Below are 27,410 nucleotides of genomic sequence, written 5' to 3'. Positions count from 1 at the left end.
TGTGGGGGCTTGGAAAGGATACTTAACCTCTCTGAGCCTCAGTGTCCTCGTCAGGAAAATGAGGGTAATAAGTATGCCTGCTTTGGTAAGGTTGTTGCTGTATTTGTGACATGCTTTGCACTTAGTTAATAAGTTAATGTCCTTTTCTTTGAGCTATTGCCTTGCCTTAAAATTACTATTTTACTCTTCTACTGACTGCCCTCACATTACAGATTCTTATTCTGCCTTTTCTTAAAGGCTTCACTTTTCCCCTTCTTTTGCCATAATCATAATCCTACTTTTTCTTAGCCTCTATTTTTTTTACCCCTACATATATTTCTGGCTCCTATTTTATTTCCATTAGAAGAGAACTTCAGATGGTAGTACACTGTGCCCCCAACTATCCCTTCAGTTATCGTGTGTATACATGAATGTGTCTATGTGTGTTTAGTCTCCAACAAGCCTGCTTCCTCCAGCTGTTCTGTGGCTCATCTTCAGCTTTTGTTTTCAATCTTCCAGAAATTCAGTAATGGACCTATCTTAGACTGCCTTGGTTTTCTGGCCCAGGTGTCCTTTAGAATATTGATATTCTTTTTAAATTTTGTAATTTAAATGCAGAGTCCTTTACCCTGGTCAGAGGTTGCTAATGATTCCCCAGCTAGAGTCTGATGCTGACTGCTGCAGAGTTAACCATTCTTCCTTGGAACTCATCACTAAGGATGCATTTCCCAATTAGATATTGAATAACATGGGCCATGCTAAGTAAGTTTAGGCTTTCCAGGATTGACTGGGGGTGGGGTTGGGGGCTGAGGGGTGGTTGGAAAGTCCAAAGAACCCAGCTGGACTCCTCTTCCATGCTCACCTCACTCTTTCCCCCATTAAACCATTCCCACCCCACCTTTTCTGTATCAGAATAAAGGACCCAAACATCTTGGCACTATAGTTTCTCCTTTCATCATTATAGTAAGGCACCATCTAATGCATACACAAATCAGATGACTGCCGGGTTGCACCTAGCATAGTGAATGATTATGTCCATGTCCCCCAAAAGTGATGTTGTGTACAGCGGCATGGGTTTTTCTGTTTGAATTGAACAAAAGTGTATTGGATTCTTTCAATGTGCTTGCATTGTAGAAAATACAAGATAAGCGTTCACATTCCTCAGATCCTAGGAATCATGGTTTAACAAGGGAGCAGGAGACTTATAAAGAACCACAATTGTATAAATAAAGTGAAGGAGTAAAATCATAAAACAACTGAATGTAGGTCAATAAATAACTCCTGAATATTTGGGTAAATGACTTTTAACTACATAAAACTTCATGACATAAAATTTCCAGTCCAAAACACTAAAAATTTATGTATATCTAAAATATCTTGAATAAAACTAAAAATAAAAACAATAAATTGTGGGGGGAGCAGGTGTTCTGCTTAGGAAGAGGCAGAAACTCTAAATGCTATGCAAAGGCAGCTTTATTCAATCAAATAAGTTTCAGGTTATATCAAATTATTATAACAATTGCACAATCACCAAATAAAGTAATCAATTAAAGACAAAGGAAAGAATGAAAGTATATAGAAGCACTCGCCAAATTGGGGGAAAACACAACATCTAATCTTTTACAAGGGCGGGAAGTCCATTTGGGGGCCAATCAGACACCGAGTTGGGAAAAACGAACCCAGGCAGAGCCTCCTGGGTGAGACTTCAACCGGCAGCCAAAAGGGGCTCCACTTTTATAAGAGACCAAACTTATGATCTCAGGGTGGTCATGCAACTTGTGATTTGTTAGCTCCCCCTAGGACAACAATGCCCCTCTCCAGGAGAATGGCCAGCTATCCTGAGGAGGAACATCATGCCCCCAAGTACTCTATTCTACACATGGTACACTGAACAGGACCATGAAGGTTTCCAGCTTTTCGTTTTACAGGGGATACAAACAGGACATGCATATACCACATCGGGTAACTTGTTCCTTTTAAATATTTGTTTTTTGGTTACTAGGTGAGGGGATTGCCTGCATAGCAATGAACAAGTTAGTCATTCACAATTCTTGATTAAAACAACAGACACTATTGATTAATTCTTAATAACTTTTTATAGTACATCATTCAGTTCCAAGAATTGGGAATTTATGTATATATATATATAAAAGAAAAACAACAGATACCTTTTCCCACTGACGTAAGGAAAGAAGAAAAACAACCCTGACTTGTAAGGTACCATACTCACAACAGGTGCCCCTCATATTTAAGATCAGTCATCAGAAGGCTCTGTATTCACAACAGATGCCTACAAGTTTAATTATTCTACATATCTTTTTGGACAAATCTTACTATAATACCAATAATACATGAAGAGGTCTTACAGATCTAGAAGAACACTTCTGAAGAAAAGGGGGCAGTGGACATGAAAAGAAAATTCACAAAAGAAGAAATATCAAATGAAGAATAAACGAAAAATATCTGTTCCCTAGAAATCAAAGAAATACACATCAAAACCAAATGTTTTCAACCATTAAATTAGCATAGACCCAGTATAAACAAAGGTTAAAGCCAGATTATCCTATACAATGTTGGCAGGAGTTGTTGACTAACCTACACTTCTACTAGGACTTCCTTCTGAATGCCAAACGCATCTCATAGGAGAGATGAGGCCATCAAGACCCACAAACATCTCATTTATTTACACTAATTATAACCAATTTATCAGTACCTGCAAGAAATTTACAGTAATAAGAAATATTGAAAGCAAAGAAGCTCTGTATGAACACTTTTGACCTCATGATTTGTTAACATGTCAAGTCCCACCCCCAAAATACCTCTCCGCCCTTCCAAATTAGGGTTAGCTAGACCATTAATTGCTCCACTCCTAATTACCATTGTTTAATTTGAATCTGGTGTTTCTGATTATATCATGAACACGGGTTAGGAACGCAGGCGTGTGTGTGTCCTCTGAGCTTAGATGTGTTCTCTGCTGTTTGTCAAACTTATTTGAATTCTGGATCTCCATATTCTTTTGGTCCAAAGGTCACCAACACTGCTGTCTCTTCCACCTTATTTTATACATTTCTCCACAATGGTTCGATAACTGTGTAGCATAATCCCCGAATACGCTGAATTAACACACTCTAATTCAACTGATAAAATCTAATATATCCCCATCCTCCAAAATAATATATTCACCTTTTAATCCATTCTACCCAAGATTCTACAAATTGGTACAACCTTTCGGGAGGGAACGGGATTGTTTATCAGCAGGTATAAAAAGCTGTAAAAAATGATCTTATTGCTTGACCCAGCAATATCTGAGGAACTTATCCTGGGGAAATAACTGGAGAGATGAACTAAAAAATCTTACATTGCATTATTTTTAACTTATAAGCGAAGGAAACAACCAAAATAGCCAACAGTAGGCTCCTGCAGACAAGCATTGCATTGTATGCAAAGGAATATCATTACACCATTAAAAGCAACATTTAGCAGATTATTTAATGGCCGAGGGGGAAAATCACAGTAGATTGTTGAATGAAATGTTTCAAAATGCTAAATTCAGTGTACAGTGTGAACCCAGCTTTTAAATAACTTGAGATTTTAGATGTTCTATATATATATGTACATAAATATATTTATAGACAGATACTAGGAGAAAGTCTGGAAGGGAATAATATACTTAATATCAGTAGTGATTATTTTAGATAGTAAGGTTGTTGGTTTTTTTCTCTGTTTTACATTTTCTACAATGATAGCCATTATTTTTATGATGAGTAAACAAAGGGCAAAAAGGTTATTTTTATAAAGAATGTAGGTACCTTATATAAGATATATACATCATGCTGAGAGATTGTGGACTAAAAAATTGAAAGAGAGGCTGTGAACAGCTTGATGGAGGGGTAGCATTTGAGAAGACCTGGTGAGGAGGGCAGGAGAAATGGTTTCCTCTGGAGGGGATGATCTAAGCTCAGGGCAGCATGAGGCCCCACCTGGGGAGGGAATATAAGTGCAGAGAGAGGCAGGAAGTAAGGCTGTGAAGGGAGGAACTCAGAAGTCAAGGCAGTGGGGGTCTTGCAGGCTGACAATAAGAATATAAGTGCATCTATTTCCGGGTAGGATTAAAGGGGGAGGAGAAAGATGCTGTACCAGGGTTCTTATTCTGCTGACTTTGATTTTGCTCCTCTCCTTTCCTGTGTGGAACAGACTGTTCTGTTTGCCTTCTAGCCTTCCCTGATTTTTCTTTCCCAAATTGTAGGCTTTCCACTATTCTCTTATTCCTGTCTCCTCTTCTAAAAGCACAAATAGGGGTGGTGACATGCAATGGGAAGTATGGCAGAGTAAGGCTTGGTCGGGGAGAAGAGGGAAGATAATCCCAGTCTCCCACCCCATCATATGCCCCTTCTAATCCTGTCTGACCACCATGGATTCTTCCACTGGATGCCTTGGCTTAAGGCAATTCAGTCCACTCAGGCAAAGAGGTGAGACCACGTTGGAAGACAGTCTAATTAACATTTCCCACAGCTCAGCCCATGTTTCGCCTCCAAGGAGGGCTTTTGTTCCCACTCAAACCATTCTACATGCTCCTCATGGCAGAAAGTCTGATCAAAGCAACGTGCCCTGTGCTTCCTTCTCTTTAGCTGCCATATCAATCGCATCTTGGAGTCCCCGCGGGGCAATGCTTTGCTGGTTGGTGTAGGTGGCAGTGGCAAGCAGAGCCTGACAAAGCTTGCAGCTTTCATCAGCTCCATGGAAGTATCCCAGATCACCCTGCGGAAAGGCTATCAAATCCCTGACTTCAAGGTAAGAAGATTGGATTGATGTGGCTTTCCAACTGCCCACAACTTCCTGTCACCCTTAATTAGTTCTCTAGTTCCCCTACCCAGGACTTCCGATTAATAGTCCATCCATTTTCTTCTTAGATTCCAGGCTGGTGACATGAGTGGCTCTTTTCTCATTAGACTCAGCTTGAGAAAGTGGCCTTTCCAATGCCTGCATTGGTAAGGCCTCAGCTGCCCTGGATATAGCTGCAGAGCCTCAGCTCTCACCCAAACCAGAAGCAGATCTATAGCAAATTCATCAAACAGATCACTAGCAGCTCTATAGACTTAAGAGGAATTCTGACTGTCTTCCTAAGATCCATAAGAAATTCATATTTCAAAGGACAAGTTCAGTAACCTCTGGCCCCTAGGGCCTTCAGTGACATTTTCTGGTTTCAAACACCAGTCACAAAGAGCCACTATATACAGTCTGGAAGGTGGAGAAAGGCACGATATACAACCTTCAAAGGTTTTATTTTCTCCATGGTCACAACATAGTCACAGTAGGAGGTCATGATGTGATTTCCATCAGGATGCTGTGATTGCTGTCCCCAGGCGAATTCCAGCTAGCACTGTGCTAGACCTGTTCACTTGCCTGCAGACTCGCTCAGCTGGTGATAGGAGGGCTAAATGCTCCCAGCGACTCAAAAACCACACCTTAGCCTCTCATGACTGGCTAAACCTAAAGTCATATGCCAGGTTCACGTGAGGTCAATCTTTAGCACTTCCAAAGACAAACCAAAAGAGTGTATGTGTTTTGTGTGATCTATTTATCTTTTTTTAAAAAAAGACAATAAAAAATATATTTTTTTTAAAAGGGGGAAATGGTAAAAAAAGAAAAGAGGGTGCATGTGGGAATTATGCGTTGGCAGTTCATAAGCCAGGATTTCTCAGCCCTGCAAACACTGGATATATTCAAATAATGTTTATACCTGCATCCCACCCCCAGAGATTCTGATGTAACTGACAAGTAGTCTGGGCATCAGGACTTTTCAAAGCTTCCCCCAGATGATTCTAATGAGAATCGAGAAACACTGCCTTAGATAACTGTATAGCATAATGTTGAGAACCACTGACTTAAAGGGAAGTTATTTTTAAAGGGGAATTATTTAGATACAAAGAAAGCTCTGGTATAAGAGAATGTATGAGGATTTTAGAAAAGGAGTTCTGAGTGGTGCAAGAGAGAGGAAAATGAAGGAATGATGACTGATATTTGGGGTGGTAAAGCAGCAAAGGAACCAATATTAACAAAGTTGGATAAATTCAAGATTTAGCGTACTAACCCATCCTTCATCCTTCTGAAGTTTTGAATGGATATAACTTCTTACCATATGACTATGTGTGTGTTTTCCCCAAGACATTTTTTCAACAAAAGTATTTTGCTGGAGTTTGGTTTTCTTATGTTTTCTTATGATGAACCATCATCACATCCCTGAAATAAAAACCTTTATTTTTAAAGAAGTTTTAGATTATAGAAAAGTTATTATACATAAAAAACATGAGATTCTCATATACCCACCCCCTCCACCTCTCACATTTTCCCTTATTAATAACATCTTACATTAGTGTGGTACATTTGTTACACTTGATGAAGAAATATTGAAGCATTGCTACTAACCTAGGTCTATAGTTTACATTGTGGTTTACACTTTGTACCATACAATTTTATAGGTTTTAACAAAATGTATAATGCCCTGATTCTGTCATTGGGATATCATGCAGAACAATTCCAGTGTCCTAAAAATACCCCGTGTTCTACCTGTTCTTCTCTCCCCCTCCCATCAGAACCTCTGGTAACCACTGTCTTTATATCAAAGTTACAAGTTCTTCCATTACTATAATAACAATATCTACTTTGGTCCATGATTGCATTCCCCCTTTATGTTTATTCATTACTCAATCTTGAGGATTTGGGGCTGGTAATGCTCATTCTGCTTCAGATTGAGAGGGGGTTTAGAGCTATGGGGCAGATGGAAGGAACTGTTTTCCTTGCAGTTGTAGATACTCTATTTTTTGGGATGGGGGCTGTCCATCATCATCATTTTGTTAGTTGTCCTGGGCAAGTCTAATGACCTGGAGAGTAGGTGTTGATTGCAACTTGCCTGAGATTTAGGGCTTAACCAGCATATAAACAGATAGAAGATTTAAGTCTCTGGGACATAAATTTAATGAGTATAGTGCTAATGATAGGTTCAATTAAAAGGGGTAGAAGAATTATGTGTAGGGAAAATATAAATGAGTCTAACTCTGTTACATTGGGGAAATAGGTTATTATATATACCAAAATAAGGCCCACCAACAGGGTGCTGATTTCATGAGGATGTCTGCTTTGCCTATAGTGTCTGGATGTCTCTAGAGCCCTTGGGAGCACCCCTGTTTGAAGCTTTGTTTACTGGGCAGTTAGTGAGATCTGCCTGAGACATGCATAAGTGTAACCTCTGTAATGACCTCCTGACTCACTTTGAAATCTCTTAGCCATAAAAACTCTTTTGTACTTAATGTTTCCCCCTTTTCATCAAGATATTTTTCTAAATGGGGCATTGGTGTGGAGAAAGTGGCCATGGTGGCTGCTGGGGGTAGGGAGTGGGAGGAAGAGATGAGATGTGGAGGCATTTTTGGGACTTGGAGTTGTCATGGGTGGTGCTGCAGGGACAGTTACTGGACATTGTATGTCCTCCTTTGGCCCACTGGGTAGACTGTGGGAGAGTGAGGGCTATGATATGGACCATTGACCATGAGGTGCAGCGGTGCTCAGAGATATATTCACCAAATGCAATGAATGTCTCATGATGATGGAGGAGATTGTTGTTATGGGGGGAGGAGTGGGGTGAGGGGGGTGGAGGTATATGGGGACCTCATATATTTTTAATGTAATATTAAAAAAATAAATAAAGACAAAAAAAAGAAAGGATGCTGTATTTTGCTGAATGACTTTTCTGCATTAATAGAGATAATCGTGATTTTTCTCTTTGATCTGTTAATGTGGTATATTATATTAATTTATTTTCTTATGTTGAATACAAGACACTTCTATCATAAGATATATTCATCCACCAGGTCTATAACCCCAAGTACTTGACTCTTCTGTCAAGACCAAAAGCAATTGCTTGCCTTCTGGGTTGGGTCATTCACTTGTATGATGATATAAATAGAACAGGTATCCAGAGAACCACCTCTGTCTTCTGGGAAGATTTTACCTCTTTTCATAAAGCAGGAACTCTAAAAGCAAGTGTAGGAGTGACTGTGTTTGTGTGAACTAAAGGTCATCATTATCTAGCTTTATTTGCCCATCTCTGTTGGCATTGAGCCCTAGAAATAAGGCATCTTTTCTTGCCTGTCAGTACAAGAAAGCACTCCTCTTTGACCCCCACAACCGTCCTCCTTTATTTCCCATTAATGTAGGTAAGAAAATGGTTCCATTCTTAAGAAGTGATTTGAGTCTTTCTTCCAAGACCCTTTTCTCAGAGGTTTCTGATACTGATTGTTTTCACAGGTAGACTTGGCCAGCTTGTGCCTGAAAGCCGGGGTGAAGAACATCAGCACAGTGTTCCTCATGACCGATGCCCAAGTGGCTGATGAGAGGTTCCTTGTGCTTATTAATGATCTCTTGGCATCTGGTAAGAGACCCTTTGTACTTTAGTATCTCTAATAAATTCCCCTTAGAGTCAGAGTCATTCTGACTCTGGTGAAGAACTGATTTAAGGTCAGAAGAGCTAGAAATTAAGGCAAAAACGGATACTGTGAAGGACTGTTAATTAAGGCCCTTCTCAGGGTTGGTGCTGGACTTGCAGTCCTGGCTCTTGTATTCTCCTCTCATTGCATGCAGACAACAATCTTGGGACTCTCTTAGTGGAGCTAATTATGGGAAGAAGAGCAGGTTAAAAGCTTGGTGATCTGCGGAACCTAGAGAAACGGTGATATTCTCTCCCCATAGCCAACACAGAGAAACTAAATTGCCTGCAGTATTTCAGGTAGGTTAGGCATAGGAAGGAAGCTAACACACACCGAGAATAAGTACACACAGAACACACAGAATTTACACAATAGGGCAAAATTAGGTTACCAATTTAATTATTAGCCAAGGATTCTGAATCTTAGGGAAGTGAAGTGGCCACACAGGACAAGAAGCAAAATGTCTCAACATAGTTTTCATTGGTTCCCGACAACCTTGAGAAAAGTTTTCACTTGTACTGGCATACTGTCTGTGCAAGACAGATCTCAGCAGAAAGCTCAATTCTTGCTATGCTACTGTTCTTATTTATTTAGGGATTCAGAATTTATATCAACCATTCTGATATATAAATACACACACACACAAACATGCATATATGCACACATACATACATTCCCACACACATATATTCACACTAACTTCCAAGATATAAGACAATATAGAGTATATGGGAATTGCATCCTAGCAGAATTATGTTATGTGTATTTATTTCAACTAAAGGAAGAAAATGTTTTCTTGACTCTTAAACCAATTTCAGCATCTGTAAAACCAAAAAAAAGTTAATACACAGATATTCCTGAACAAAAGTTTTGCCTCTAGTTTCCCAGCATTTCAGAAAGCCCATTTCTCACAGTCCACCCCCTGACTCTGACTGAATATTCTTTATTATAAAAAGTCCAACAATCAGGATATAGTTAAATATGTAAAGTACATTTCCCATAGTCTATATATGCCATATATGATATATTTCTATTTTTTGCATTTTATTTTTTAATTGTCTTTTTGTAAGATACATAGATCACAAAAAATGTTACATTAAAAAACATAAGCGGTTCCCATATACACCAGACCCCAACCCCCCTTCACTTATATATTTCAGGATGGCCCCTGCCATGTGGTTCCCCAGGAATTTCACTGATTCAGAATCATTGTCTGCTTCAAATATTGTTTCTCTATACTCCAGGCCATTTTACTGTCACTTCCATGAAGAGCCACTGGCCCCTGGTCCCAGTTTCTTCAGTGTGCTGACCCTAAGCATGGCACTGCTCCCGAAGTCTCATTTCTTTCCCTTAGCTGCCTTATTTCAGTTAGCACATATGCCTAGGACTTTCCATGCTAATTAGTATTCCTTTTCTCATCTAATTCAGTAGATTTTTCCTCCCTATATACTCTTTTTTTTTAATATTTATTTATTTATCTCTCTCCCCTTCCCCCCTGCCCCACACCCCAGTTGTCTGTTCTCTGTGTCTATTTGCTGCGTCATCTTCTTTGTCCGCTTCTGTTGTTGTCAGCGGCACGGGAATCTGTGTTTCTTTTTGTTGCGTCATCTTGCTGTGTCAGCTCTCCATGTGTACAGCACCATCCTTGGGCAGACTGCACTTTCTTTCGCACTGGGCGGCTCTCCTTACAGGGCACGCTCCTTGCACATGGGGCTCCCCTACACGGGGGACACCCCTGTGTGGCAGGGCACTCCTTGCGCGCATCAGGACTGCACCTGGGCCAGCTCCACACAGGTCAAGGAGGCCCGGGGTTTGAACCGCGGACCTTCCATGTGGTAGACTGACACACTAACCACTGGGCCAAGTCCGCCGCCTCTATATACTCTTTTATAACATTACACCACCTTCTACAACAGTATTTCACCTACAACATTTCTTCACCTTTTCATTATATTACTAAGGAAATGGGAGAGGGGTCCAACTGCCCTCCCACTCTGAAGCCATACCCTCAAGCCTAATTTCTAAAACAACCAAAGAGGGGAAACTTTTCTTCCAAAACTTACAGAACTGAGGATGCCAGGCATGTTACCAGCCTCACCCTGTATCTCAACTGACTCCAGTCCAGAAATGTCACCTTCTCCTAGTATGATGTCTGAGACACAGACAATTTTATACTTTAGCAAGGAAAATTGTATTCCTCAATTAAGTATTTTTAGAACACAATTTTTTTAAAGGGCAAACTAGTTTCTGAAACAATTGTCCAGTGAAAACTTAATGCAATAAGCTTGTTCCAAAGTCATGGAGTTTCAAGCTCACAGTTCCCTTATAAGGCTTCTACATAAAACAACAAGATTTGCATATACATGTTAAAATTGAGGTACTGATGAAAGTAATGCTTTGTTCTTCTAATTTTCTGCCTCCTTTTCCTAACCACTTCTACAGGGACAATTAGAGCATATCTTAATTCTAACTTTCCCTGTCAAATAATTTCTGCATTGTAAGTAACCTGACTGCCAGGGCTGCCAGGGCTGCAATGCCCCAGAACCTCCCCCACATCCTTAGTTTTTCAATTTTGTGAGATTATGTAATCACTCCTCCCTTGGCTCTCACAGTAGAGACTAAGAAACTGTATCTTGGGCTACCTTGACATTAACTTGGGCTACCTTGACATTGACTCATCCCTTTCTAGTTATTTAAAAGTCCTCTTAGGTTGGAGGTAAAGGGAAAGTGAGTAAATTCCACTAGTTCAACTTTCTCCAAAAAAACTCCCTTTGTGATCCAATGGTTTCATGCCATAAGCTAGCTGGTTTCTTCCCAGGCTTCTTTAGCTTACTCTTTCATCCTTTGGTTTCCTGACACCATTTCCAAAATCAAACCATAATGGTGAGGAGTCCTTGCATGAATCCCACTTCCAACGCCAACAGAAGCATTTCAGAATCCATCTTTATGCTAATTCTATCTTGGGTTTTACAGATTGATAAGAAGAAATCATGCCATACACACAAAGTACAAAATTTAATTAAGTTCTTGATTAAATTAGTAAACAATGCATAATCTTATAAGAAGCCAGGTGGCTAGCCAGATCAGAAACAGATGTAGCATCTTTGAGTCACTTCCCTTAGCCCCCAGAATCTTAAATGGGGGCCAGGTAGCTGTTGGTAAAAATGTGCATGAAATGTAGGCACTTGCTGGATCTGACACTTCAATTCTAGTCATGTGCTTATTGGCGTAATATAATTATCCCTGAAGAATGTATATTGGCCATCAAACATCAGGTATTTAAGAAATTCTTAGAGGGAAACAGACTTGGCTCAGTGGTTAGGGCGTCTGCCTACCACATGGGAGGTCCACGGTTCAAACCCCGGGCCTCCTTGACTGGTGTGGAGCTGGCCCATGCACAGTGCTGATGTGCGCAAGGAGTGCCCTGCCATGCAGGGGTGCGCCACGTAGGGGAGCCCCACGCACAAGGAGTGTGCCCCGTAAGGAGAGCCGCCCAGGCTACAAAAGAAAGTACAGCCTGCCCAGGAATGGCGCTGTACACACAGAGAGCTGACACAACAAGATGACGCAACAAAAAAGAAACACAGATTCCCGTACCACTGACAACAACAGAAGCGGACAAAAGAACATGCAGCAAATAGACACAGAGAACAGACAACTGGGGCGGGGAGGGGAAGGGGAGAGAAATAAATGAAATAAATAAAGCTTTAAAAAAAAAAAAGAAATTCTTAGAAAACTTGGACTCTCTTGGTTCTTTTTTTTTTTTTAAGATTTTTAAAAAAATTTATTTCTCTCCCCTTCCCTCCCTTCCCCCTCCCAAGTTGTCTGCTCTCTGTGCCCATTTGCTGTATGTTCTTCTGTGACCGCTTCTATCCTTATCAATGGCACCAGGAATCTGTTTCTTTTTGTTGCATCATCCTGCTGGGTCAGCTCTCTGTGTGTGCAGCACTATCCTTGGGCAGGCTGCACTTTCTTTCACGCTGGGCAGCTCTCCTTATGGGGCGCACTCCTTGCACGTGGGGCTCCCCTACGCGGGGTACACCCCTGCATGGCAGGGCACTTCTTGCGCACATCAGGACTGCACATGGACCAGCTCCACATGTGTCAAGGAGGCCCAGGGTTTGAACCAGGGACCTCCCATGTGGTAGGAGGACGCCCTATCCATTGGGCCAAGTCTAATTCCCTCTCTTGGTTCTTGAAGCAAACTCAGCATCAGCAAGTCCCCATCCTAATACAAAGAAAGAAAACATGTCATCTCTTGTTTTCCTGGAGTAGCTGGCTGCCTCCAGCCTTCCAGGCTTTCAGAAGCCTATTTTATTGTAGTGCCCTGCCAGTTAGTACTAAATAGCCAAGAATATCTACTATACTCCAGATGTAGTACCTCTTCCTCTCCTACCTTTGCAATTCACTTTAGGATCTTTGGAATAATCCCTTTTGCTTCTCAAAAGAATTTTTTTTTTCACTCCAAAATTAAGATTTCTCTACCGTGGCTCAGGGTGGACCACTATATGTTTTCATATAGTTAGCAATCATTAATTAAGCTCCTATGTTCCAATCACTACATGCTGTGCTCAAAGATATAGTTTAATGAGAGAATTTATAATCAGTTGGTCCCCTCTCCTCTAAAGTCATATGCCTTCTTCTCTAAGCCAGTCTCTTTTTTATATTTGGGCCAAATATCTTCCTTGTATGTAGAACTTGGAAAGATCACCTGACCTTCCGGGTGTGTTAGGATTAGATGTAGGATTGACATGTTAGGGATCTACACAGTTTGCAGGGGAATCTGGAGTCTGGAAATATTTATGGGAGACTTGGCATTGGACCATTTTGTGAGTACCTTGAACTGGATTTTATGATAGGCCATCTCTGCAGCTATATAAGCTGAATTCTGGCCCAATTTCCTTGAAAAGAAAAAAGAAAAAAAAAGACAGAATGTGAGGTGAAAGAGCAGCCCCCAAGCATGCACCTGACCTCCTGTACTCTGTCCACCAATTGCTTCCTCAAACTACAGGCAGAAAAACTTTAAACCAACACCTGGATGATTCTCCAGCTGTCATACACTACTTCTAAAAGGATAATGAAGGTTGAGTAATCAGCCTTGGACATTGAGAAAAGTGCTATATGTCTTTTCTTGTTGTGGTACTAAAATCCTATATAAGATATTTAAGACTCTGTGCCTCTGTGGAGTCCCCCAACATTGCTAACCTCTTTTACACCACCTATATTCAAGACATAATCAATTGCCACCAACTTTACTCCCTAAGCAATTCTAAGTTTGTACCCTCTCCTCACTATCATTGACATAATTCAGACTTTTGTCATCTTTTGCCTGGACAAATACAGACACTTTTAACTCATCTATCTCCCAGGAATTCCCCCTCCAAAGGGTCTTTATAAAATATAATTCCCTCTCCTTGAGTAGTTCATCAGTGGATGCAAGATGCAAGATAAAGTCCAAGGGCCTTTAGTACATGGGGGGGTAGGGTGGTAGGGAATCTTCCTTTTTCCTCCCTCCTGCTCTCCTTGCTAGCCTCACCTCCTCCATCATGACCTAATAAATCCTACCTTGAAGGCAGACACAGTACTGTTTCCTGACCTCCACTCATTTACTTCCACTGCTCCTTTTGAACCTCTTGCCTTGTCACTATACTATAAGGTTGACCTTGGATGTTATCTCCCTGGGACACCTTCATGATGATGAATCCACCGTCATCCCTAGGAATGAGTCTTCTCCATGTTTATAGCAGTCACACCATGATATCGAAAAAAGATTGTAAATCTATGTAAGGCAGAGACTATGTTGTCTGTCGTTGGTTAATTTATTATTAAATAATACAGAAATACAAAAAAAGGATTGAGTACTTAACCATCTACTCACCCGTAATTGACATCCAGGGGTATTTGTTGAACTGAGGTGTATATCATGAGACCAATGTGCCATCTCACATATTAGATATTACTATTGGATAAAATATACTAGGACATGTGCTTTGAGAAGTTTTCCAGCTGCAGAGATGGGGGATATAGAAATAACCACTACACTTCCTTGTTTATTCTCCCCTGAGAACAGGAAATTGTATTTGAAAAATATCATGCATAATTGGGGTCAAAGCCCTTAAGCCAGAGTGAGAGTAAAGCTAACTGGTTCACAGGGACCCTAACCCTTGGCTTTGTCCTTCTGATTGCCAAGCTCCAACTGCCTGAACCCTGTTAAGCTATCAGAATCTCCTCCCTGCAAAGCAGCTGCAGCTTTTGTGGAGTCTCAGGTAACATAAAGGAAAGAAGATTAAGTCTGGCTTACAAACTATTAGAATATTTTACTGACCGCAGGAAGCCAGGAAGCACTCACAGGTAGAAATGGGGTATCCCAAGTTTAGGACTCAGGACTAAAATTTTAAAATATTAATATAGCCTCTGCCTCTGTGCACACACTGTAAAATCCTGTCTGGCAGTTCAGTTTCCTGCTTTCCTGTTTCAGCATGAAAACTCACATCCCATAATAAGTGACAGGAATATTGTTGGGAAAAATTAGAGGAGCAAATAAAAATGCAGACTTTCCTCCCAATTTAAAGACATGTATCCCCAACCATTCCATCTGCTGACCTTCTTGGGATCTAGTGGCAAACACCACCATCATAAGAACATGAAATCAGTCCTAAACGGTCTTTCAACATCTTTGCACAAGGGTATCAAGCCAGTCGGGGTGCGCAGACTTCTCCTATAAAGGACCAGAGAGTAAATGTTTTAGACTTTTTGAGCCATACAAATATACCACTCTACTGCTGTAATAAATTATTCTGGCTGTGTTCCAATAAAACTTTATTTATGGATAACGAAATTTGAACTTCATATAATTTTCACTGTCATGAGATTTTATTATTTTAATTTTTCTCCAACCATTAAATTATGTTAAAGCCATTCTTAGCTCCCAGGCTGTACAAAAAAAAAAAGAGGCAATGGGCCAAATTTAGTCTGCAGGGCATAGTTTGTCTTTTTAATATACAGCATTTTATAGATAAAACACCAAAAGGACATAAATCCAACATATTCAAATAAGGGAAAGGTGAAGAATGCGTACTTTACAATTACAAATGTTCTAAGGCCAAAGGGAATCCAAGTTCTTACTTGGGGCCCCAAAATATTAATAGATAAGGACGTGCAGATTATCATAGAGACAAAAAAGAAAAGAATACAGACCACTGTAGGCAATCTGCCCCTTCAGTTGAGTGAGTTTAGCTCATGCCAACTCCATTTGAGAATTTCCCTTTTTAAAACCACCCCAAACTCCTCAAATCCCAACACATGCCAAATATCATTTCATTTTCCTAAAAATTTTCTCTGACCCCTATTTTTTCTATTTTATTTATTTCTATTTTTTATATTCTTTTTTTATTATCTTTTTTAAAAGATACATAAATCACACAAAATGTTACATTAAAAAATGTAAGAGGTTCCATATACCTCACTCCCCACATACCCCCACTCCTCCCACATCAACAGCTTCTTTCATTAGTGTGTTACTTTCATTGCATTTGATGAATATATTTTGGAGTACTGCTACACAGCATAGATTATAGTTTATATTGTAGTTTATAGTCTCTTCCAGTCCATTCAGTGGGTTATGGCAGGATCTATAATGTACTGCATCTGTCCCTGCAATATCATTCAGGACAACTCCAAGTCCCAAGTCCCAAAAATGCCCCCATATCACACCTCCTTTTCCCTCTCCCTGTCCTCAGCAACTCCACATCAATGATATAATTTCTTCTATTGCTAGAGTCATAATAATTCTATAGTAGAATACCAGTAAGTCCACTCAAGTCCATATTTTATTCCTCCATCCTGAAGACACTGTGGTGGTGATACCCACCCCACCTCTAAATTAAAATGGTCTGACCCCTATTTTTATCAAAAAAGGTTAAAATGAGTTTTCCCACTAGTAAGACCTTGATTTTGACAAAGTAACAGTACAGAGTCTTTTATGTGCATCCTATAAAATATCATAAAGAAAGGAAATTAAATAAAATTTGTCTAATTAAGGGAAGTAGATGATAGCTTTCATGATGATTTATTTTTTACCCTTTTAAATTATTAAACCTAATTGGTTTAAAACTCTTATTGGATTAGTGTGGTCAAATTATGAAAGGCAGAAATTTATAGGAAAGTTGGTATGTTTCCTCCAAATGTTGTTCAAGGAAGTGCCGCATCTTCAACAACTGATAGAATCTTTATTCCCAGAACCCTGATTAATCACAGACCATTTGCCAAACCATCCATTCTCGAGGGCTTCATCCAAGGCCACAAGAAAGTATGGTGGGTGGGGTGACCCCAATAACCTCTTCCAGCTCTGATGTTTCTGTGATATCAAGACTGTTGGTTATGGAGGAAAGAAGCATGTGGGTGTGGAAAGTTTAAAGAGAAGAGCTTCTATATGATTCCAGATTCAGATAGCTCCAATATGTACCTAAGGACTGGGTCTGACGATGTGAAAGAGCTTTTCTGATACGCATAAAATAACCTGGAGTGAACCACATTCACCTTTCGCATCTGTCCAGTGTTTTCACATTTTTTAGCTATACCATGGCTTCCTTCATTCTTGCCTCCCTCAACCCCTTCCTTGCACTTTTCTCTTTTCCTCCAATCTTATAGGAATTGTTACATTCCTCCTTTCCAAAGCCAACTCTCCCTTCTGAGCCAGGAGTCCACCTCCTCATTCCTAATTCAGAATTTTCCTCTATCCCCTCTCTAATTTCAATTCCTGACTCTCCTTTCTCTATGCTTTCAAACATAACCAAGTCTTTGCCTCCTAAAAATGTTTAAAATTAGTTTCCTTGGACTTGAATTGATAGTGGAACAACAATTCCAGAACATTTTCCCAGACAAAATTCACAAAAGAATACAATTCACAGTTCTCAAATTCTCACCTACCTTTCTTATGTTTTTCTGTATTTCTTTATGAAATATTTTGGACATACAGAAAGCAAAAAAACAAACACCCGTGCAATTCTAAACATCTTTGCAAAATAAGTCTTTGTTGTGCAGGGCAAGAGTTTCTTTATGATAGATGCGAGAACTGTGGAATTACTAGGTTTTCTGTTACTATGTGTATCTTCAACTTTACTGAAAAGTGCTAAGCTGCTTGCCAGAGTAGTTGTACAAATTACTATCTGACCAGTAGTATATGAATACCTGTTTCCTCACATCACTTGTACTTGATGTTATCTGACATACTAATGTTTTATAACAGCAAATGTAGGTTTATAGAAAAATCATGAGGAAAGTACAGAGTTTCTGTATACCACCCCCAACCCCACCCCAGACACACACACACAGTTTTTCCTATTATTAACACTTTGCATTAGTACCTTTGTTACAACTGATGAACCAGTATTATTATAATTATATTATTAACCATGATCCTTAGCTTTTACATTAGGGTTCATTCTTTGTGTTGTACAGTTCTCTGGGTTTTTGAAAGTTTTTATTCTGATTACATAGATAGATAGATAGATAGATAGATAGATAGATAGATAGATAGATAGATAAAGATAGATAGACATAACATCAAATTTCCCATTTTAACTACTTTCAAGTATACAGTTCAGTGGTGTTAATTTCATTTACATTGTACCACCATTACCACCATCCAATATCAAAGTTTTTCTATTACCCCAAAGAGAAATTCTTTACCAATTAACCATTAACTCTCCACTCCCCATCCCCACTCCTGCCCCTGATAACCTGTAATCTAATTTCTGACGTATTAATTTGCATACTTATTTACTTATTTCATATACACATGATCATACAATATTTGTCCTTTTCTATTTGGCTTCTTTCACTCAACATGATGTTTACAAGGTTCATCCACGTTGTACCATGTATAGAACTTTTCCTTTTTACAGCTGAATAATATTCCATTGTATGCATAGAAAACATTTTATTTATCCATTCCTCTGCTGATGGATACTTGGATCGCTGGCAGTTGACATTTATTTTTGCCAATGGCTATAAAATGAAATTTACCTTTTTACTAGTGAAGTTGAACATATTTTCAAGTGCCTATTGGCTGTTCATGCTCCTCTTCTATGACTTGCTTAGTCATATGATTTGCCCTTTTTCTCTTGGGTTCTTTGTGTTTTTCTTATGGATTTGTCATAGTTCTTTATGTATTCTGTATACTAACCCTTTCTTCTTTTTGCCTGATTTTTGTCACGCAGGTTTAGTTATTTTTAAAGATTTATTTATTTATTCCCTCCCACGCCATCCCCCATTGTTATGCACTTGCTGCCTGCTTTCTGTGTCCATTTGCTGTATGTTCTTCTGTGTCTGCTTGTCTTCTCTTTAGGCAGCACTGGGAACTGATCCTGGTACCTTCCAGAGTGGGAGAGAGATGCTCAATCTTTTGCACCACCTCAGCTCCCTGGCCTGCTGTGTCTCTTATTGTCTCTCCTCTGTGTCTCTTTTTGTTGCTTCATTTTGCTGTGTCAGCTCTCGCCTCAGGCCAGCTTGCTACATGGGCCTGTTCTCCATGTGGGCCAGCTCACAGCACCAGCCAACTTGCCTTTACCAGGCCCCAAGAATCGAACCCTGGACCTCCTATATGGTAGATGGGAGCTGAAGTGCTTGAGCCACATCCGCTTCCCCAGGTTTAGTTTTAATGTTGTAAAAGGTAACAGTCTTTTTTAAGGTTTGTGCTTTTTTGTGCTGTTTCAGAAACCTTTTTCTATTCAAATGCCATAAAAGCAAACTCCTATAATTTATTTTTAAATTATTACTGTTTTGTTTTTCATATTTATGTCTTTAATCTACTTGGAATTTATTCTTGTATAGTGAGCTAATTCTGTTTTTAATATTAATATTGAATTATCCTGGCATAACTTATTGATTAGTCCATCCCTTGCCAGCTAATTTAGATATATATATCAATTGAAGGATCTTGTGCTACCAACTGCCAACCCCAGGACAAGAAGGTGCCCTACACCCTGCTCTAGCTGCTGATGTATACACTTTTCCTGCACTGGGCTGCTGCCTGTCCAGTTCACCAGCAAGAGTGGCAGGACATGGCCCGAAAGCCAAAGGGCCTTTGTCCCAAACTAGGATGGCCCCCCATGTCAGATTGCTTTGTGCGGCAGGGTGCCAAAGCTGCCCATCTGTGCTCCTTTTCTTCCCAGGAGAGATCCCTGATCTCTACTCGGATGATGAAGTTGAAAACATCATAAACAGTGTGAGGAATGAAGTCAAGAGCCAAGGTCTTGTTGATAACAGAGAGAACTGCTGGAAGTTCTTCATAGATCGGATCCGACGACAACTGAAGGTAAAGAAGGATTTTCTGCTCAGGGACCAGAGATCGCTGATGAGAGGCTCTACTGAGCTGACCTTATTGTGTGTCTTGGGAGTGGAAGGAGGTGGACAGTGCTGGTCACAGCCCAGCCTGGCATCATTGCAAGAATGCCTCTCTCATCTGCTTTATGGGCAGTGATCTCCCTCTTATATCATGCAATCCCAACATTCTTGGTTGCTTGGCTAGAAAGGCTGGCTTGCCTTCATAGCTTTTGTCACTGTTGGATGCGCTTCTCAATGTTCTAGGAGATAAAAAAGACCAAGGCCATGCCCATATCTCTGACGAGTATTTCTCTGATATCTTCTTCATTCTCTGCCCTACCCCCACCCCGCATTTGACTTCTCAGGTGACTCTCTGTTTCTCCCCTGTGGGAAACAAGTTGAGGATCCGTAGCAGGAAGTTTCCCGCCATTGTGAACTGCACGGCCATCGACTGGTTCCATGAGTGGCCGCAGCAAGCATTAGAGTCTGTCAGCCTCCGCTTCTTACAGAACACAGAGAGCATTGAGGTGAGAGGAAAAAGGAGATGTGAGTCAGGATTCTCCCCACCTCATGGTACAAGGAATTCCATATCTAGAGTTTCAAGGTGAATGCTTAGGCTTGAATAGATTTAGTTGTTGGGGCACAAATTTCCACGTGTGAAGCAATAGATAAAGTGGGCAGTCACCTCAAATCTTCATGATGAGATTTTCTCTTTATTTGCTTCTCTTTGATTTTAGTCCACAGTTAAGCAGTCGATTAGCAAGTTCATGGCCTTTGTCCACAGAAGTGTGAACCAAACGTCCCAGTCTTATCTGAGCAATGAGCAACGCTACAATTACACGACTCCCAAATCCTTTCTGGAGTTCATCAGACTCTACCAGAGTTTGCTGTGCAGGAATGGGAAAGAGCTGACGTCCAAAATGGAGCGGCTTGAGAATGGGCTGCTGAAGCTCCACAGCACCTCTGCCCAGGCAAGTGATATCCCTGAGATTCCCCTCCTCCCTGAGGAAACTTAGATGGAATGGAACAGGCCCCTTTCCAGTGAATTGTAGGGATCACAATCAAGGTCACTGTCCATCTGGAAATCACTGCTTGTTTTCCAGAGGCCCCAGTGTCACCAGAAACAGTGGCCAAAGGTGGGGCTGATCTCTCCTAGCAGGAGTGCACATCTTCAGCTTCAGGTCTGCTCTGCTCTGCTTCCTCTTCTTGATGCTGGAATCCCGGAAGCACCTCTTCTTTCTTCTTTACTATCTCCTCCTTTTCCTCTACTTTCCTTTCCTTTCCAATTCACTTCCCTTCCATTCTCAAAATGAATGATTGGGAGAAATGGTTGCAGGATTATACCATAATCACTTTTCTTCTTTCTTACTGTATCATTTATGAAAGAGAAATTGGGACCTAATTTCTAAAAATTTCTGTCTCGTTTCATGCACTTCCTCATGTATTCTTATGATGGTTTGGTCATTGTAAGAAGGCTTTATTTTTATACTTACTCCTCCAAATGGAACACATTTATTTCCATGAATTTACTATTCTTCCCTTTAGAGTTGAGGACAACTCTGTCCCCTGCTCATGCCCATCAATCGTTGCTATCCTCCTGATAGCCCCTTTCTGATCTCTGTTCACCAGCAACACAGCCAGCCTCTGATTAAGATGGTGAAATTTGTGCAATTAAACTAAGATGAAGGGAAGCAGATGTGGCTCAAGTGATAGAGCTTCCACCTACCATTTGGGAGGACCTGGGTTCAATCCCTAGGCCCTCCTGGTGAAAAAGAAGAGAAAGCTTGCCTGCATGGCAAGCAAGTGCCATGCAGTGCACATATGGTAGCAGTGCCCTCACGAGTAACTCTATGGTGAGCCAGTGCCTCGCGCAAATGAGTCGCACAGCAAGATGATGGCACATCAAAAGAGAGACAAGGGGAGAGTCAGTGTGAAGCACAGCAGAGACCAGGAACTGAGATGGGCAATTGACAGGGAACTTCTTTCCCTATCAGAGGTCTCCAGGATCAAATCCCAGTGAATCCTAGAGGAGAGAAAAGGAGAAGAGAAGACAACACAGACAGCAAAAACAGCAGGGCAGGAGGAGGGGAAGAGGGAAAATAAATAAATAAATCTTAAAAAAAAAAAACTAAGATCAAACTTAATTGTGGATGTCACATTTTTCCTGTGGTTATCTAAACCTTTCATTTGCAGTCATTTTTACAAAATTTTCCTTTGGAATAGTTCTGTTGAATTTTATTCTTTCGACTTGTCCTTTCTCCCCTCTTCAGTTTCTTGATTCAGGGATGTAATAGATCTAAATGATTTAATTTCATTCAGTGGGATGCAGTGAGCCCTTACAGTCTACAGATATAGTCTTTCTTCTCAGAGAAGTTTCTCCTATTATATGCCTTTGTTCCACTTGGTGTGGTCTCTCCTGTTGGAGCAGTGATTAGCTAGATGGTTCCCAATGTCCATATCTATAATGTTCTCACACATTGTTCCCATCCCTTTGGCCTTTTCTCTGCATTCTAGGAGAGCTTTTCAAGTTTATACTCAACGATACTAATTTGATATTGTGTAATGCTTTTCTGATCCTTATGTTTGCAGTGAAGACTTTAATTATGCTCTTGCCTTTTTAATTTCCTAATAGCCTTCTGCCATTCCTTTCCCTTTTCAATACTTCCTGTTGCTTTTTTCTTTCAGCCTGTTTTTCTGCAACTATTTCACAAAAAGCATTCTACAGATGATGCCAAACAGCTACCTCCATGTTTTTCTAGGTCTTGAAAAGATCATTTCTTTATTTGTCTAACTCAGGCAAGGTAAGCTCTGTTCAGACTCAGTGTTTGCCTACACAGGACGTATGTAAATTACCTGTGACACTACTCTCATTTATGTGATGGCACAACCCTTTTTTGGAGCAACAGTTGCAGGGCAGGTTGAAGTACACAGATCCCAGTCCAGGTTCTAGCAGTTTGCCTGGTGTACATCTTTGTTCTACAAAGGTAGCATCTTTTCTCTCAGTCACTTTCTGATCCTCTCTCTGAATTTGTAGAAAGCAGCATAAAATACAATCTCAGGATACACTACTACCAGATTTTTTTTTATTATCTCCTATCTCTTCCTCTTCTTTTCTCCCACAGTCTACAATGCTCTCAGAACCTTCTATATCCTCATCACTTCCCATTTTATCTCCTGCTCACTAAATTTCTGGGAATTGCTGATCCTGCTATAAAGAAGATGGTTGCTGGAGAGCAAGAGCCAGGAAAGATACTCTGTCCCCTCACAAAGCAGCACCCATTTTACTATTTTACACCGATCCTGGGTCTTTAAGCAGACAGTGAGGAAAACACAAATGTCTGTTTTCCTAGTTTAAGTGATTTCTACTTAACAAGGAGAAATCTGGTTTTACCATTAGGTGAATCCAGTTCTATCTGCATGTAGTTACTATAGAATTGTCCCAAATCCTGACATCACAATCATCATCTTAAACCACCAAAAACCATCTCTTTCTTTTATACTGTCTAATTCAGTGAATGGGAGACTATTCAAGATTCTTCCTCTTCCCTCACTTCTCATATTTAAGAGTTAACAAATTCTATAAGTTTTCTAAGTAACTCTCACATCTGTCCCTTCTGCCCTATGCCCACTGTTAATACTTTCATTTTGACACTTAAATGAATTGAATTGATAATCTCCCTCACCCAAATCTCCTGGTCAGGGCAAAATCCTTGGGGTCGGGGAAGCAGACTTGGCCCAGTGGTTAGGGCGTCCATCTACCACATGGGAGGTCCACGGTTCAAACCCCAGGCCTCCTTGACCCATGTGGAGCTGGCCCATGCTCAGTGCTGATGCACGCAAGGAGTGCCCCTGTGCGTGCCCTGCCACGCAGGGGTGTCCCCGCGTAGGGGAGCCCCATGTGCAAGGAGTGTGCCTCGTAAGGAGAGCCGGCCAGCGCGAAAGAATGTGCAGCCTGCCCAGGAATGGCACCGCACACACAGAGAGCTGACACACAAGATGACGCAACAAAAAGAAACACAGATTCCCGTGCCACTGACAACAACAGAAGCAGACAAAGAACACACAGCAAATGGACACAGAATGCAGACAACAGGGTGGTTGGGGGGGGGGGGGGGTGGTGGGGAGAGAAATAAATAAAAATAAAATAAAATAAAATAAATCCTTGGGGTCATCCTTGACTCTTCGAACTCATTTCTTTGTCTCACACCCTACACTTAATCCATCAGAAAATAGCATTGCCTCTAACTTCAGAATATACCCCAAATCCCACATCTCACCCTCTTCACTATTACTAGCCCAGTCTGAGCTGCTGGCATCGTTTACCTAGATAACTACAGTACACTTCTAACTACATTCTATCATCGACTGAGTAGCCAGAGTAACCAGTTTAAAGCATGAATCAGATAACATCACTCCTTTGCCCAAAACCCTTCCATGGCCCCCATTTCACTCATTACACTCATTACACTCATTACAATTGCCTCCAAGGCCCCACTCCAGCCCTGCTAACTCCCTGAGGCCATCTCCTAGAAGGCTACCCCTGGGACATGCCTCTCCAGCCATGATGCTTCCTCGCACTTTCCTCAGACATACCATGTCTTTGCACAGGCTGCTTCCTCTGCCTGGAATGTCCTTTCCTCTCTTATCTCCATGGTTCATTCCCTCACCTCCTTCAATTCTTGCCTCAAATGTCACCCTTTAGCGAACCCTACCCTGATGAACCAGTTTTAAATTGCAACCCTTCCCCAAGACTGCTGATCCCTTAGTCTGCTCTACTCTATCTTTTTTTCAAAGCACTTTTTTTCATAGTTTGATCATATGTTTTATATTATATGTAATTTATATTTAATATATCCAAAATATTATCATTTCAACCTATAATCAATCTAAAAAAATTATCAGTGAAATATTTTACATTTTTTGTCCCAAATCTTGAAAACCCAGTGTGTATATTTCATTTATAACACATTTCCATTAGGACAAGCCACATTATAAGTGCTCTATAACCATATGGGGCTAGTGACTACCATGTTGGTGACCAGCCAAGCCCTGAACCAATTCCTCTCATGATTCTAGAGTTGTCAGCCCACAAGTCTGATTATTCTCTTTGGTAAACGTTGTGATTTATATTTTACAGTTCAGATTCCCTGATTGCCTATAGAAATCTTTTCATTCTACCCTTGCATATTGCTCCAGTCTTTTCCCCTCCATTCTACCACACTGTACCCTGAAGTCCAACAGCACTGCCTATTTGTAGTTCCTGTAGAATTCCACTGTTTCCCATCTTTGTGTCTTTATATATGTCCCCACCTTGTCAGTTTGCCACAATCAAGACCTAAATAATTTGCTACTCCCTCCTCTAAAATCCTTTCCTAGGCTCTGAGCAGTTGTATATTTCCTTTTCAGTGGCTCTGCCCTTGAATTCTGGTGCTTCTCTTGCATGTATTATACTATACTGTTATTAGTCATTCAAGGGCAGAGACCAAGATTCAGTTATCTTTATCTCTAGGGCCTGGTACATATGTGTGGATAAATGGATGGGTGGGTAGATGGTGGATGAATGGGCACAAAAACAAATGAACAAGTTCCAAAATCACCTGCAAGCTTAGGATGGCTCTTGGCAATACTGTGTGCATGATATTTATCTTGTAAATACTAACTGATGGTTATAATGATGATATTTCTTGTAAAAATGGTATCTGGGATTCCTAACTGGTATAAATCCTTCATCTAGAATTCTCACTTTGGTAGAAAAGCACTAAAATGTACCATCATGATCTTGGTATAAGGGTAATGACTTAAATTACATTGCCTCAGTTTCCTATGTGTCAAGTGTGGCACAGTTTACCCTGCCCATAATCCTTTGGGAGTAGGCTTAAATGAATCTCAAAGCTCTTGGCTCAAACAGAATTCAGATTTGTTTGGAAACAACAGTTGTGTTAGAAGTAGTAATGATAATGGTAAAAATGACAATAATTAACAATTGTATAATAATTTAAAGCTAGTCAACTTTAGATGTATAATCACATACTTGGACACAAGGAGTCAGAAAGGTAACTAGTTTTTTATAACTGATTTCAACTTCGCTCTGGATCTACTTTTTTCATTTATGTATGAAAAGCTCTTAATCTTTCCATTTCAAGGTAACTTGATCACTTCAAGTTAAAAACTTAGTCTTTGGAGGGGTAAATATTCAGTCAAATTCAAGATTTAAACACTGTCAATTCAGAGCTCAAATTTTACCACAGGGCTGTTTTCTTCTCTTTCTCAGCTCTGAGGGAGCTGATGGTGGAGTCTTCCCGTTCTCGCTGGCTCTGCTATGTGGCTGGTTCTGCTGGATCTCTAGGTGGTACCTTGTGCTGCAGCTTAAGTATTGAGAGTTGGTTTTACTTGCATTCTTTCTTTTGGCACAGTCAGGACCTCCAACCCTGTCTTAGGTCTCACTTCACCTCTTGCTGGCACTATTCAGAAGCCATTGTGGTCCTCACTTCTGTATCTAACTCAGGTGTATGTATTCATGAGAATGCTAGAACTATTCGATTGAAGAAATGTTCATAAAAGGCCTAGAGATCCTTGCCAGTTCTCTGCATATAGGGTTTTATTCAGAGGTACTGTCAATCCCACTCCCAAAAGCTTAGCGCTGCCAGCAGAAAACTCTTCTCCCCATAGGCTTGCAGGAAAGACACCACGCACTTTTGTCTGCACAAATACTCCTTTTCAGTTCTTCTGATTCCTTCTCACTTTGTTCCCAAGGTCTCTGGTGCTCTGGGCAGAAAGTCCTGGAAGCCTGTTCTCTCTCTTTAACATTGTGAGCCTGGAGCTTGAAGAGAAGGCCTCCTTCCTGCACCCTGTCATCACCCCATTCAGTGGCACGCTCCCACCCCCACCCCCATTTACCACACACAGTCAGTATGCACAGGGCTTCAGAGTTTGCCACACTCTCCCTCTTCATCTTCCTATCCAGGTTAAGGTATGCCTAAATAAAAGAGATCCAAAGTGTAGCTCTAATGCTTCAAAAAGGGAAATGAGAAGAGAGGGTTTTAAAGTAACCTATTTCATTTTCCAGTTCCATTGCGGAAGAGCCACAAAATAAGCCTGAGTTATGCCTTCTTGGTAGCTTTGTGGGAAGCAGCCTAATTCTGACTGACAGGACACTCATGTCACCCTGTGTCCCAGCTTAAGAGCTGTAAAGCTCCTATCCGCAGTGCTGGTGATTATTTACCTGAGACCTAAGGTCAAAAGCCATATCTGCAATCAACAAAACAAAACAACAAAGGCAAAAAAAATTTTTTTAACACTTCAATTTTCTCAAATCTCCCAAGATTTAAAAAGAAACAAAAAGTTACTGGTGTGTTTGCTGACTGAGTGATTATGCGCCTCAATCATTTTGATTTACAATTGCATCTTTGTCCTTGTAGAAATAACTCTCTGCAGCTGAACAACGGGTGATGGAAATGGATTAACCTTCCAACATGTGAATATAAGACAAGTTCTAGGGAGCAGGCTTCCATTTGAGGTTAATACAAAGTCTCCAGTTTCTATGAATACACAAAATTAAACAGCATTCTTTTTTCCCTTTCCTTTTCTTTCCTTTTGATCTGCCAAGAAAAAGGAATTATCAGCAGC

General features: G+C 40.5%; 1 protein-coding gene across 4 annotated transcripts in view; it reads left to right on the top strand.

The window, feature by feature from the left end:
• The window catches only part of DNAH9 (dynein axonemal heavy chain 9), a 357,462-nt gene that overhangs the window by 206,578 nt on the left and 123,474 nt on the right, over positions 1-27,410 (top strand). For all 4 annotated transcript variants that reach the window (XR_011646782.1, XM_058283466.1, XM_058283464.1 and 1 more), the window contains 5 exons: positions 4,608-4,770; positions 8,281-8,404; positions 19,634-19,776; positions 20,150-20,311; positions 20,522-20,755. Coding sequence is in view for 3 of the 4 variants with exons in the window: in XM_058283466.1 (XP_058139449.1) it covers positions 4,608-4,770; positions 8,281-8,404; positions 19,634-19,776; positions 20,150-20,311; positions 20,522-20,755 (826 nt within the window). In the remaining variant the exon portion in view is untranslated. The remainder of the gene's footprint in view (positions 1-4,607; positions 4,771-8,280; positions 8,405-19,633; positions 19,777-20,149; positions 20,312-20,521; positions 20,756-27,410) is intronic.

This window comes from Dasypus novemcinctus, chromosome 21, assembly GCF_030445035.2.
Source record: "Dasypus novemcinctus isolate mDasNov1 chromosome 21, mDasNov1.1.hap2, whole genome shotgun sequence".
NCBI lineage: Eukaryota > Metazoa > Chordata > Mammalia > Cingulata > Dasypodidae > Dasypus > Dasypus novemcinctus.
The sequence above is the reverse complement of the archived record's forward strand: the minus strand, read 5'-3'. Positions and strand labels throughout refer to the sequence as shown.